This window comes from Oryzias latipes, chromosome 22, assembly GCF_053564925.1.
Source record: "Oryzias latipes strain Hd-rR chromosome 22, Olatipes_Hd-rR_3.1".
In the NCBI taxonomy this organism is placed as follows: Eukaryota; Metazoa; Chordata; class Actinopteri; order Beloniformes; family Adrianichthyidae; genus Oryzias; species Oryzias latipes.
The window spans coordinates 17233849-17247632 of record NC_136258.1 but is presented as its reverse complement, the minus strand read 5'-3'; the positions used below and the strand labels follow the sequence as shown (position 1 = coordinate 17247632).

Here is a 13784-nt window from a genome sequence, read left to right as displayed (position 1 = left end):
TAAAATCCTATTGAACAACCTTGTTAGAAATTCCACTGCTGTCTCTCCTAGGCACTTCCATACCTCCACAGGTACGTCATCAGGACCAACGGCCTTTCCGCTCTTCATCCTTTTCAGAGCCTTCCTAACCTCATCCTTTCCAATCTCTGCTACTTCCTGCTCCACAACAACCACATCTTCCTCCCTTCTTTCCCTGTCATTTTCCTCGTTCATCAGCTCCTCAAAATACTCCTTCCATCTTTTCTGTACACTCTCTTGGGTTGTTAGCACCTTTCCATCTCTGTCCTTAATCACCCTTATCTGTTGCACGTCCTTCCCATCTCTGTCTCTCTGTCTGGCTAGCCTGTACAAGTCCTTCTCTCCTTCCTTTGTGTCTAACCTGTCATATAGCTCATCGTAAGCTTTCTGTTTGGCCTTTGCCACCTCTCTCTTCACTTTACGCTGCGCTTCCTTGTACTCCTGTCTACCTTCCTCAGTCCTTTCTACATCCCACTTCCTTTTAGCCAACCTCTTCCTCTGGACGCATTCCTGTACTTCCTCATTCCACCACCAAGTCTCTTTACCGTCTTTCCTCTTTCCAGATGACACACCTAGCACCTTCCTACCTGTTTCCCTGATAATCTCTGCTGTAGTTTCCCAGTCCTCTGGAAGCTCATCCTGACCACCCAGGACCTGCCTCAACTTCTGCCTAAATTCCTCACAAGTTTCTTCATTCTGTAGCTTCCACCACTTGGTCTTCTTTTCTGTTTTCCCTCTCTTCTTCTTCCTGACCTCCAGAGTCATCTTACACACCACCATGCGGTGCTGTCTGGCTACACTCTCTCCTACCACCACTTTGCAGTCATTAACCTCTCTCAAATGACCTCGTCTACATAGGATGTAGTCCACCTGAGTACTCCTACCTCCACTTCTGTATGTCACTCTATGTTCCTCTCTCTTCTGGAAGTAAGTGTTGACTACAGCCATTTCCATCCTCTTCGCAAAGTCCACCACCATCTGTCCCTCCAGATTCCTTTCCTTCACACCAAACCTGCCCATCACCTCCTCATCACCTCTGTTGCCCTCACCAACATGCCCATTAAAGTCTGCTCCAATAACAACTCTCTATCCTCTGGGAAAACTCTCTATGACCTCATCCAACTCACTCCAGAATCTCTCCTTCACTTCTAACTCACAGCCAACCTGTGGCGCATACCCACTGACTACATTCACCATCACCCCTTCAATTTCTAACTTTAGGCTCATCATCCTGTCTGAGACTCTTTTCACCTCTAGAACACTGTTTACAAACTCCCCCTTCAGAATCACTCCTACCCCGTTTCTCTTCCTATCAACACCATGATAGAACAGTTTGTATCCTCCTCCAATACTACGTGCCTTGCTGCCCTTCCACCTTGTCTCCTGCACACACAGTACATCTACCTTCCTTCTCTCCATCATGTCTGCCAGCTCTCTGCCTTTCCCTGTCATTGTGCCAACGTTAAGAGTCCCTATTCTCAAACCTATGTTCCTGCCTTTTCCCTTCTCTCTCTGGCCACGGACCCTTCTGCCTCCCCTCTTTCTTCCACCAACAGTAGTCAAATTTCCACCGACACCCTGTAGGTTAACAGCATCGGTGGCGGTCGTTGTTAACCCGGGCCTCGACCGATCCGGTATGTCTAAAGTGTTGTGGATGATTCGCATGGTTATTTTGGCAATTTTTTACGCCGGATGCCCTTCCTGACGCAACCCTCTCTATTTATCCGGGCTTGGGACCGGCACAGAAGTTACTGGCTTGCAACCCCTGTGGCTAGATTCATACACAAAATACATAAATACACAAAAAGTACAAAACTTTGTTTTAACCTACATTGAGGTGATTGTATTTCTCACAGTTTGACACTGAAAAAAATTGGGATTTTCCAAAAAGCCCCCTCCGGCCTCTTTATGAATTGCACATGGGTTTAATTGAGCTCCAGTATTGAACCCAAAGGCTACTTTGTGCTTCACACCAGATAGAAAGTAGGATTCTCTGCTACTCAATTTTGTGTTTGATAATGTAAAAAAGATATAAAAAATAGCAGTTCAAGTCCAGAAAAATAATTTATGTTGTATTTATAAAGTCTAACGTTTGTTCGGCATTTAAGAGGTCAGAAAAGGACAAACATCAAGATGACAAAAGAGCCTTTAGTGCTTATCTTTGTGTCTGTTCCTTCAATAAATCTTTCAGAGAAGAGTGCTGATGGCACTGACAGAGCTGTTTGAGACCAGGACCCCCTCTCTGGAGACATGGCCTTTGGAGCTTGATGTTCTGGGATTCCCAGAAGCTCGGGGAGAAGAAAACAGCACGGCAGAGAGATGCTTCCACTCACATTCTCGCAGCAGCGTCCTCCAGGGTCTACCATTTGGCGGGGTTCCTACAGTCCTCGCCATCAACGTGGTGCTTTGGATGGTAAGAATTCTCAAACACGTCTTTTCAAACTGACGCCTGCTGAAATCGTTGTTATTGAAGTTGGTTTAGAAATGTAAAAGACAGGGACATTTTACAGGGAAAAAGAGGCTTGAAGGCCTTAATGTTAGATATAAATGTTGCACACTTTGCTCAGATGAAGCATGCTTCACCTTGAATCAAGGCTGTTAGTAAAGTAGTTGCTACGGGATCTTTGCCAGTGAAGTCAAACGGGGCACAGCTTGAACGAGCTACATGGAAATACCCCTCTGTGTACTCATCATCCACAAATGGTGCTCTGTATATTTAACAGGAAGAATAAATGAAACCATTTCCAGCAGCTGACACTGGCTTCTATTAAATGACATGTTACTTTAATGGCAATTTCCCCTGGAGAGGGGACTAACTTCACTTTGAAGTTGCCTTTGGGTGAGAGGCTGCATTCCGAAGGCCTTATTGCCACTTTTTTCTGCATTTACATCTTGGAGTTTGCCATAATGGTTAGAAAGCCGACCTTACTGCACTTTTATTTTATGCAAAGTACTTTTAGCTATGCAAATACTAATACTTTTTGGCTCTTAAAGTGTCTAAATATGGCGAGAGTAGGTGGATTTTCTTTTGTAATTCTTTTTTATCTTACTAGCATTTGTTTAAAGCAACAAAAACAAATTCTCTTTGACATAATAGCTTCAAACATTAAAACCTGACACTTTGGGTCTTCTAGACTATTCTGTTATTTTTGCTTAAAAATTGTGTCATATTCATTTACTCAGGCAAGAAAAGGGTTATCACACGTGCATATAAAGATAGTAGAGAACACAACAAGAAGAGAAACTGACAAAGTTTGACAGACTTGATTATTTACTTCCCAATCGGTTTTATACCGTCACTAACATAACATGTGGTTTTCAATCATATCTGTATCCTTTACATCCCTACTTTAGGTGTAGGAGCTAAATAATTGCATAATCTTGTCTAGCAATTGAAGCACAACAAAAAATTTTAAATGCAAGGGAACCGCCGACAATGAAATATTTCTATTAGTTGGCTAATTTGGAATTGGTTCCTTTTATCAAAGAAATCTTAAAGCAGGTGGATGAATTTGGGATAACACTTACTCTAATGTTGTAAGATGGATTGTCCTATAAAAGTACCGGTTTAAGAATCAAGTGTGGTGAGGTTGTGAGGAAAAAAGTCAATTAATAAATGTCAGCCACACAAAAGCTATTAATGCTAAGAATTATGCCTTTAGTTTTTTTTTTTCATGCTTTGGTTTGGATTTACATAAGTTTTGTTTTTCTTAAGTTGTTATAATTTTTCTGTTAAGATTTATTCAATAGTTTAGCTTTCTTTTCCTTGTCCTTTTGTATTTTGACCACACTAGGTTTAGTTTCTTTTCATCTCAGCCTTTTCTCTTTCAGGTAGTTAAAGTAAGTCAAAGGTTTTTGATGTGTTTTTCTTTAAAGAATTATGTTTAGGTTTCTTTTTCCATTACTAGATTATTACTTTTAAACAGTTATTTCAACCAGTCATAAGCGTTTTGCTTTTGCCACGTTGGCAATCGTTGCTGATATGTATTTCTACATATAAAAACTGCATATTGCACACATGCAATCTAGACGTTTAACCACTTACATTTGTTTAAATTCTACTTGTGATTGTTGTGTTTGGATCTAAACTGTAATCTTCTACATTTACAACTCCCAAGTTAGAAATGCCCAAACGGTAGTTTGCTTTGTTTCTGAGAAAGAGTTTCGTATGTTTTCAAATTAGTTATCATTCAAGTTTTCCAAAAAAATCCTTTCAAATCAGAAAGTGGGTTAAACTTGACAGAATTTAGCAAACGAAAACTGGGTTTGTGTATTTTTTTTAGAAAACGAGTTCCCTAGGGGCAGACCAAGTCTACAATGTTTCCAGTGTGTTTACAAATGTTTCCCCGTCTGTCATTGTTTGTGTGGACCAAAATGGCTGCATGTCTCCAAACAACTACCTCGAGATGCTAACCAGTCACAGAAAACTATGTTCAAAAAAGAAAATGATTAAAAAGAAAATGATATATATATATATATACAGTATATATATGTATAAATATATAAAATTATAGTTAGGTGATAAAACGGCATTTTAAATAAAAGTTTTGTGCCAAATGCTGTCAATTCTTTTAGTTTTTTTGTTTGTTTAGGCTTTATTTTTCTTCCTTGTCATGTTCCATTCTGCATAAACAAACACAAACAGCATTTGTCATACATGTCAAGAAAAATCTGCTTTCAGAAAAGCAGCCCGTGCACTATTTACAAACAGAGCTGTGCTGTGTTTTCTAGTGTGCCTCTAGATAATAATAGACCTCAATTTTCCGCTGTCACTCGCTCTGTTCCACCGGCAGGCTGTGTCAGTCTTGATCTCTCCCTGACTTCACATTTGATCAACCATAGCTAGGTTTTAATTGGCTCATTTTAGTCACAGCCAGGTTGTCAAGCCAACAGAGGATTTGAACAGCATTTCCTAATGACAGGCGTGAGTCAAAGCGTGTTTCCCCCTCTGGTGATGGGAGCACGCCTCCGTTGTGGGTCTAACATCATAGAGAATAAATCATGCATGTAGCTAAACACTTAGATACAAAAAAAACGACCCTGAATAATTAAATGAAACAACTGGAAAGAACAGTGAAGGCAAAAAAAATTTAAACATTTTTCTAGTATTCATCTTTTGAGTTAAGTCAAGCGGTTTTCATGGTTTAAGTGGTGAATTTGCGCCTAACGGTAATGATGCTGCCATCCCTGGCCACTAATTCATTAAATGCTGTCATTACAATCAAGTGCTTATCACCACCCTTACCTGGTTCTCATTCATCAACATTCATCCAATATGGAGATTTTGAGCTTTAGGGACTTTCATCTCTCTTCTTTTTTTCAGCAATAAAAATTTTTCATTTATTTCGTGCTTCAATCAGGAATGTTCTGATTCATTTTGCTCTTGACCATGTCAATTTAACATTTCTGCACAGCATGGGTTCTTCTGTGCACGGTGACCTGCCTCCCCATGTTTCCAAGACAACCCCACCCACTGAAGCGGTTTTTCCTGTTCTTTGGAAGAACAAAAAATACAAAAGAAAAACCATTGGGGGGGTTTTATTTTCAAAGAATTTCAGTGAAACAGAGAATTTGGTGGACTGTGTGAATCGGAGTCCCAGCGGCACTTGTATCTTTTTCTTTCTTACAGTTTTTGCTGCTGATCTTTTCCTGCCTGAGGAAGGCTGCATGGGACTATGGACGCTTGGCTTTGCTAATGGAAAATGACAGGTAAATCCCTTCTTTGCTTTCCATGTTAGATAAAAATGTATTTGGCACTTTGCTAGAGCTGGCTATCTGCCCTTATGGAGTAACAGTTATCAGTAATGCGGCAGCTCTCCCTGGTGAGGACAAATGGAACTGCCATTTTTTTTAACCTGCTTTGTTTTTTTTGTAAATTGATTTAGAAGGTGAAAAGAAAGGAGGAAGAACATTGATAGACAATATATAACATTAAAAATTATTAGAGTTGTTATTTTTTTCATTTTAAATACTGCAAATGTTCTGTTTCTTGGCCATTTTTAAGAGCAAAAATGTTTTTAAAAGTTCATAATAGCAAGAATGCACAATATGTCTAAGATTTAGAGAATGTAAAAATGACCAAACATATTTTTATATAAAATGTCCGTCAAGTATTATTTAACTGCTTTTTTGCTGCATCGTTTTTTTTTTAATAAACCCATTTATTGGAGATATTAAACAAATTTGAAATAAAAAAAAAGAAAGAAAAGAAAAAAAATTGTTTACAGACAGGTTAGAGTTCTTACGGCTTAAAATATTCTTGTTAGTCAGTCACATGGCATCGCTCAGCAGGTTTGCTTCTGCTCAACCTGCGTCTCCTCTCCGGTGGAGTGTGAACTTTATTAGTTCTGCCTAACCGATGGCGATGGCCCAAAGCCCTAGAGGGCAAGCAGCATCTGCGTGTTTTGTCGAGCAGTCATCTCTCATAGTAATTGAATCATGCTGCCTAATTTGACATGCTGCTGAACTGTCAGTGGTAAAGCCTGCAGAGCAATATCCACAAACTCAATTGCTGAACTGGCTTCATGAGACAAATTGCCTTGGTTTGTGATTCTCTGGGTTGAGTTCGGTGACGCTTGTTTGCATATTGATACACAAAAGCAACAATGAAACAAATGTTTTGTTTTTTCTTTCAGTCTTACATCCTTGTTTTATGGAGAACCAAGTGAAAAAGAGAAGACTCCCTCAGAAACCAGCCCCTCAGACTCTGACACCAAAGACATGGTGAATGTGGATTCTTTTTCTCCTTTATCTCTCAAAATATATTTTAAACTACTAAGCCAAGTCAACAAAGATTTCAGCCAAAATTTATCATTTTTACACCTCATTCTTTCAAACTTTAAGATGCTGTAACTCTAATATATGTTGTGCAGATACAAACAGTCAAAATATATCACATACTGTAGGATGTGGTATGTGGCACATTCAATAAAGCTGAATATAATTTTTAAAAATGGCATTTTGTCCTACATAAGACCACGATTCTGTACATTAATTTGTGTATCTAATGAAATACTAATGATTTCTAAAATCTTAAACTACGTTTAAAGTATAAATAACGTTTATAGTAGTGTCCTGGGATGAATTTATATACTTTGTTCATAGACAATAGCTTCAATATACATAGTCACCTTTTCCCATCAATTACCTTTTCTTGTTTTATTAAATTTTGATGAATTTTCATGATTTGAGTTTAAAAAATTGTTTAAGAAAAACAAGTTGAGTTCAAGCTCAATAAAGTTTACCCAAATAATGAATTAAATGTTCATTTTCTGACATGTTTTTTAGTTAGATTTATTAAATTTTCTCTGAAGAGTCATTTTGAAATATAATCCCAGCGTCAAATCCTTGGGAATCAAAATATTATTCCTTTTTTTTATTTCTTTGATGAATAATTGAAAATCCACTACAAATATTTTTCTTTGACTAACCTTTTCCCCCATTTGCCTTAAATCCCATAAATGCCTTTATTTTTCTCTAGAGTACATCAGACCTGGTACATTTGGGTCTTTTTTTAAACTACCGATGACAGATTTGTCACTCAGACCCTTGCAAACTCCTGCTCATGTGTTACACTAACTAAATGTTCACCCAGACGTTGCTCTGCAGTGCTATTAAAGGTAACTTAGGAAATAACACTATAATTAGTGTTAGGAAGTATAGTGTTTGAGGAGGAGACTGGATGATTTTAGTGATTCCCGCAAAAATATTTTGTTGAAATACTATCATTACCAATACCAAAGATACTACACAGACTCCTTTTATTTACAGTGATTAAACCAAGGTGTCGATGTTAATTAGAAAATTATATATAGGGGTATGAAAAACGCTGAGTGCAGAATTTTTTATTTAAAAAAAAGCTTGCTGTCAGCACGGCTTTGCTGACAGTGTTGAGAGGGAAGAGCTCGGATAAAGAGTGAGACAGGCTGTCTGCGGCTGCTTGACACCTGTATGATAGGCCGAGGTCACTCCCTGTATGTTTATAATAGTTTAAGTCAAAGAGTCAGACAGGAGTCATCTCTCTGTGCCCACACAGAGCTAAGGCTGCTATAAACAGATTACAGCTCCAGGCTAGACCTATTAAATCTCCATCTCAGTGTCACTCTGCAGACCTTATTACTACACACACACACACCAGCCAGATGTAGAGTGTAGAAACTTGCACATATGTGCTCTAATCGTCAACTGTTTTTTATCACTCATTTCAGGGTTTCTGCTCGTGGCTTTTGTCTCTTTATTATATGAAGTAAGTAAAAAAGCTCCCCATATAATCATTTTTTCCTTCTCCCATCTCATCGCATGCTCTCATCTGATCCTCGTGTTATATCTCATTTAGCTGCAAAAGCAAACCAGTCTGGGGTGTGTGACCACTGGTGCTGTGGTTCCTTCTTCTGTTGTATGCACTTGCTTGGGTCTCACTGTTTCCTGCAGGTTTCTGACCTCTAAAACAACATATTTATGGTTTCTATACTGTTATCCTGTCGTTTTGGTGGTTCCTTTTTTTTTTTTTTAAGCTCTGTGTCAGTGGCTCACCCAAGGTTCCCACGGAAAACCACCCTGCAAATTCATAATGTGTGGGCCACGTGAAGCCAACATGCACTCCACAGCTTTAACTTTTCTTCTCTTTTTTATTTGTTTGCCATAACAGTATGTTTTCCCTCAAAGGAAGGCAATTTTTAAAATTTACTTGAGAAAGATTGCAGTGCTCCATATCCCTTTTTCTGTCATATTGCTTTTAGAAATATGTCGTATCAGCTGTCTGTGTATCCTGAAGGTGTTTCCACTCTGTCTTTTGTTCAGGGATGGGGAGATCCGTAGCAAATGTGGCATTGATGCCGTCACATACCTGTCCTTCCAGCGCCACATCATCCTGCTCATGACTGTGGTTTCCCTGCTCTCCTTGGCTGTGATCCTGCCAGTCAACTTTTCCGGAAACCTCCTTGGTATTCTGGCCCTCACATAATGTTTAAGCTTGCTTCTTTTTTCTTTTTTTTCTTTTTAGCTATTCAAAGGATTTCTTTAAGACCTCAGGAGAATATATATTGAAAAAGGAGAGCAGGCCACACAGACACATGCTGGTGGAGCCAAATGCATTTATTGGTTGAATGTTGAGAAAAGATCAAACGGGCTTTTTAAAAAAAGTGCTGAGATGCAGGCTCGATGCAGAGATGGATTGCACTTTGAATGCAACCGCAGATGAGGGGCAGCAGCTGCAAAACATCCAGCATCTTCCAAAGTCAGAAGTGGGTAGTGACACAGAACCAGCAGCTAAATTACTCTAGAAATGCCTTTTAGCAGATATGTTTGTGGTTTAGGAAGAACCAAGAAAAACTGTTCAGAACATGATGAAATCAGGATCCTGCACAGACTCCACGACGAGCTGTGGCGTCTACAAAAACTTTTTTCTTTGACTAGTTCACTTTATATAGGCAGGGTAATTGCTGGATGCTATGGCAACAGCAAACAGTTATGCACAGTTGGATGTGTGAGTTACATAAACATCTTTGAGATGTATCATTTAAACGAATGGACAGCCTTTCTCTGACTGGAGTCATTGCTTCATTTTAGCCTGTATCAAATAGAGGGTCTTTCCTTTATGTCATTACAGACTGTAAATATTTCACACTCTGTCATGTGTCATTGCTGCCACAGGTGACAGTCCTCAAAACTTTGGAAGGACAACTCTGGCCAATGTTAGTGCAAAGTAAGTGAAACACTGCAAGAAATGACACACGAGACAAACCTGAATCATGGAAAAAGAGGAAAGCGGGCCGATCTGTCATCGTTATATTCGTTTGTGTGCCTCCAAGGGATAATTTTCTGTGGCTGCACAGCATCTTCGCCCTGGTTTACTTCATCATCACAATGCTGTGCATGGCTCACCATGCGATACGCCTGGAGTACAGAGAAGATGAGAAGGTCTGTCAACATGACATAATCCTCTTTTTCCCCTCACCTATAATTTTTTTCTGCTCCTTCTTGTCTTGTTTTATTCAAAAGTTACACAACATGTTGAGATTTTCCACCTGTTTAGCTTAAACAATAGCTTTTATATGAAAGTCCTTTTGGACTGATGCTAACTTGGCTAAGCGTGCTCAATTGCATTTTACAGGTTGCCAGGACTCTGATGATAACCTCCATACCCAGAGAGATCTGTGACCCGGGACTCATCACCAAACACTTCCAGTATACATCTTTGCTTCTCTAGTTTATTGTTAAGTCAAGATTAATCCTCTCCTTGTGTTTTATTACCAGCCAACGTAGATATCCATGCTGTACAAACTCCACCTCAGCTGAATCCCAATTATAACTTCTCCTTCTCCACCCACCAGTGAGGCCTACCCCAGCTGCACTGTGACCGACAATCGCTTTTGCTTTGATGTTCACAAGCTGATAAAGCTGGATTTAGAGAGGTACAGTCAAGGGTGGAAGACAAGAACAATAAACTCGAAGCTCCTCTCTCATGTCTGTGTATTTTTCAGGCGCAAAGCAATGAAAGGCAGACTGTATTTTACCACCAAGGCCCAAAAGGAGGGAAAGATCATGATCAAAACCCATCTGTGTGCTCATATATTCGGCTGTGACATATGTGGCTTTGAAAGAGTGAGTTCTTAAAAGTCAGGTCCTGCAGCATAAATTAGTTGTAGTGCACAGAAAGGACTTTGCCACTGGAGGGCATTGCAATGCTAAAATGAGTGAACGTATGAAAACAGTCTTGCAGCACAGTTGTTAAAAACTGCCAGGCTGTTCTCCATCCTCTGCTGTAACCTTTCTTTCCTGCAGGTGGATGCAGAGCAATACTACAGCGAGTTGGAGGAGAAGCGGACCGATGAATTCAATGCAGAGAAGAGCCGCATCTCCTTGAAGAGGCTGGGCATTGCCTTTGTGACTTTTCGAGACGAGAGGATGACAGCTGTGTGAGTAAACGGCAGCACTCTGTCACAGCAGAGAGCGACCCCATCAGCCTCAGTGTCACTTCCTGCCTTAGTTCCTGCAGCACATCTGTCCTTTTCCAGAATTGTGAAGGACTACAGTCGTGTGCGCTGTCGCCGGAGACCCCAGCAGTCCAGCATCACCACTGTGGTGCAGTCCCACAAATGGGGTGTGAGCTATGCACCTGCCCCCAGTGACATCATCTGGTGAGTGTTGCTAAATCAGCTTTCTGTGAAGCACAAAGCTCAGTTTACAAATGTCCAAACGTACTCACACTGACATCATCTCAGCCAGCTTTTACCCCCTACAGCAGAAGTTGCTAACAGGCGGGGCTGTACCTGCATGAATCCCATCCACAATTCAACAAACATGTTGAACACAATACAGACTTTAAGCTAGTGTTCAGCAAAAATCAATTTCATTTATGTTAATACATCCACCATGACATGCTCCTTACATAGGAAAAGTGTGCTTTACACCTGTAAAGGCTGGGAAGACAGAGACAAATAGAAGCAACTTATGCTTAAAGGAATTCTAGTAAATAGCAAAAAATCAAGTAGAGAGTCTGAAAATTGTGTCACCTTTTGTTGAAAGTTTTGGAACAGATTGATCAAATTGAGAACAGATATTAGGACAGCTCCACAAGAGGAGGATGAAGTGGTGATCATTAAGGAAGAAAAGCATAAAACAAACCAAGAGAAGGATAAAAAAAAGATGAGTGAGATGGAGAAAGAGATGAAAAAATGAGACTCAAAAGCCAAAAGTGGACAGCAAAAGTGAAGAATTTTATCTGGAATGCACTGGAAATGGACTGTCTGACATAAAACAGTTGTAGTTTTAAAAAAAGTAAACAATATTACAAGACAAAACATAAAGGTTTTGAACAAAAAAACTTGCTGAAGATCGCAGGAGATTTCACTTTAGAAGATGAACCACTCATTTAGTGCCCAAGAATGTGCTCCTTAGCAGTTCCCTCAGAGCTATTCGGATTTTGGGCCAAAGCAAAAAGATATTTTCAGATGGAGTGGTTAAAAATGCACGAGTGCACTAACTGAAACACGACATGAGCAAAAGGAAAAAGGCAGAGCTCTTTGATATAATACACCAAATAATGATCCTTCCACTCCACTGTGAACACCCTGGGCCATACACTTGTGTTCAAGAACGCACGTCACATGCTCTGTGTGTCCATAGCTTAAGACTAGTTTAGGCTCGAGATATTAAGCTAAAATGAATCAAATGTCCTCGTTTTATTTCTTGGTACATCTGCAACTTTCACATTTAAATTTGTTTTAACAGGCAGCAATTTTCTTCCTCTTAATTGAGTCCATCTAAAACATGTCAGGTTATTTTGACGAGACAAGTTATGGCAATTATGCCAAAAAATCGTTTTGACACTTTGATGTATGTCTAGAACTCCTCCCTTCTAGGGATTGACACCTTCCAGACTTTTGGATAAAGATTTTCTTTTTCTAACAGGACTCTTAAGTTTTAGTTGAAGGCACACAGACGCAGATTTGTCTATTTTGTCATTTTGTTTGAATTGCTTAGAATTCTGACATTTTAGCCTGTAATCAAGCATGAAATGTTGTGTCTTTGGAAACCTCGGGACGTGATGGAACTTAAACCAAAACTATTTGAACTATTGTAATGTTCTTGTCTGCGTAATTGTCCTGTAATAATGAAAGATTGTTTAGTGTGTCTCAGCTCTATGCTTTGTCTTTTGTTTGTTTCCTATTCTCTTTCAGAACAATACTGTCTATAGAACCTTGTGCAAAGCTGTCCGTTTGTCACTATTGATGATTATTTTCTGTAATAAGTAGACTGCCCAACTACTATCTTGATAAAAAATTGGAGTATAGACACTCTGTTTCCAACCTGCACTTAAATACACGTTCTAGGTTTTTTCAGGAAGATAGCAGCAGAAAAGAACAGCAGGTTCAAAGGTCTGGTTCATCTCAAAATGAAGCTTCTTGGTTTTCCCATCACCAGGGAAAACCTGTCAGTGTGCGGGTCTCGCTGGTGGCTACGTTGCGTCCTCCTCAACATCCTCCTCTTCCTGCTGCTCTTCTTCCTCACCACCCCCGCCATCATTGTCAACACCATGGACAAGTTCAATGTCACAAGGCCTGTGGAGAGTCTGAGGGTGAGCGTTTCTGAGCTGTGTTTTTATTTTCCCCTTTTTGCTACCGTAAATCTACAAAGTTGGTGTCCGCTGCAGAGCCCGGTTATCACCCAGTTCCTCCCAACCCTCCTGCTTTGGGCGTTTTCAGTGCTCCTGCCCTTCATCGTCTACTACTCCGCCTTCTTTGAGTCCCACTGGACCAGGTAAACAACAGCTGTCTGTCCTAAGATTAAAAATCTCGACTGCGTCTTTCTCTTTCATCATCTACTTTTAGTTTCTCCCCGCTTCTCTCTGTCAGTGTCCTTGCTCTGATATTCTGAGCAGGTTGTCATAGAGATCTCCATGTGAAGATAATGATATGCACAGTAGTCCCCATGTGCTGCTCCTCTGCACATAGTGTTTACCGGTAGGAGGAGCAGCACCTATAGGCACCAATGCTTTACATAACCAGCACAAACATGCCAAGCAGGATAAACAAATGCAAATGAGTTACTTACTGAACTGAGACAAGCACAGATATACTTAAAAGTATCACTAATTCTAACTGAGAAATTGATAATAAAAGAAAATGCTGTATATAGATCAAATGTATACATTACATAATACATTTCTGCCGTTGTAGGTCTGGTCAGAATCAAGTAACAATGCATAAGTGTTTTCTGCTGCTGGTCTTCATGGTCATCATCCTCCCTTCTCTAGGCTTATCCAG

The 13784-nt window shown here is 39.9% G+C and overlaps 1 protein-coding gene across 11 annotated transcripts in view; it reads left to right on the top strand.

Annotated features, from left to right (window-relative positions):
* The window catches only part of tmem63c (transmembrane protein 63C), a 30971-nt gene that overhangs the window by 11138 nt on the left and 6049 nt on the right, over positions 1-13784 (top strand). For 9 of the 11 annotated variants that reach the window (XM_023951566.2, XM_023951567.2, XM_023951565.2 and 6 more), the window contains 15 exons: positions 2210-2431; positions 5648-5727; positions 6654-6741; positions 8226-8263; positions 8818-8960; positions 9670-9721; positions 9828-9936; positions 10130-10203; positions 10350-10430; positions 10500-10620; positions 10801-10934; positions 11034-11156; positions 12943-13096; positions 13172-13278; positions 13698-13784. In XM_023951566.2, coding sequence (XP_023807334.1) covers positions 2222-2431; positions 5648-5727; positions 6654-6741; positions 8226-8263; positions 8818-8960; positions 9670-9721; positions 9828-9936; positions 10130-10203; positions 10350-10430; positions 10500-10620; positions 10801-10934; positions 11034-11156; positions 12943-13096; positions 13172-13278; positions 13698-13784 — 1601 coding nt within the window. In that variant the 5' untranslated portion in view covers positions 2210-2221. Of the gene's footprint in view, positions 1-1574; positions 1653-1797; positions 2432-5647; positions 5728-6653; positions 6742-8225; positions 8264-8817; positions 8961-9669; positions 9722-9827; positions 9937-10129; positions 10204-10349; positions 10431-10499; positions 10621-10800; positions 10935-11033; positions 11157-12942; positions 13097-13171; positions 13279-13697 lie in introns of those variants that run through there. The other 2 variants (XM_078940993.1, XM_078940994.1) reach the window with 2 other exon arrangements.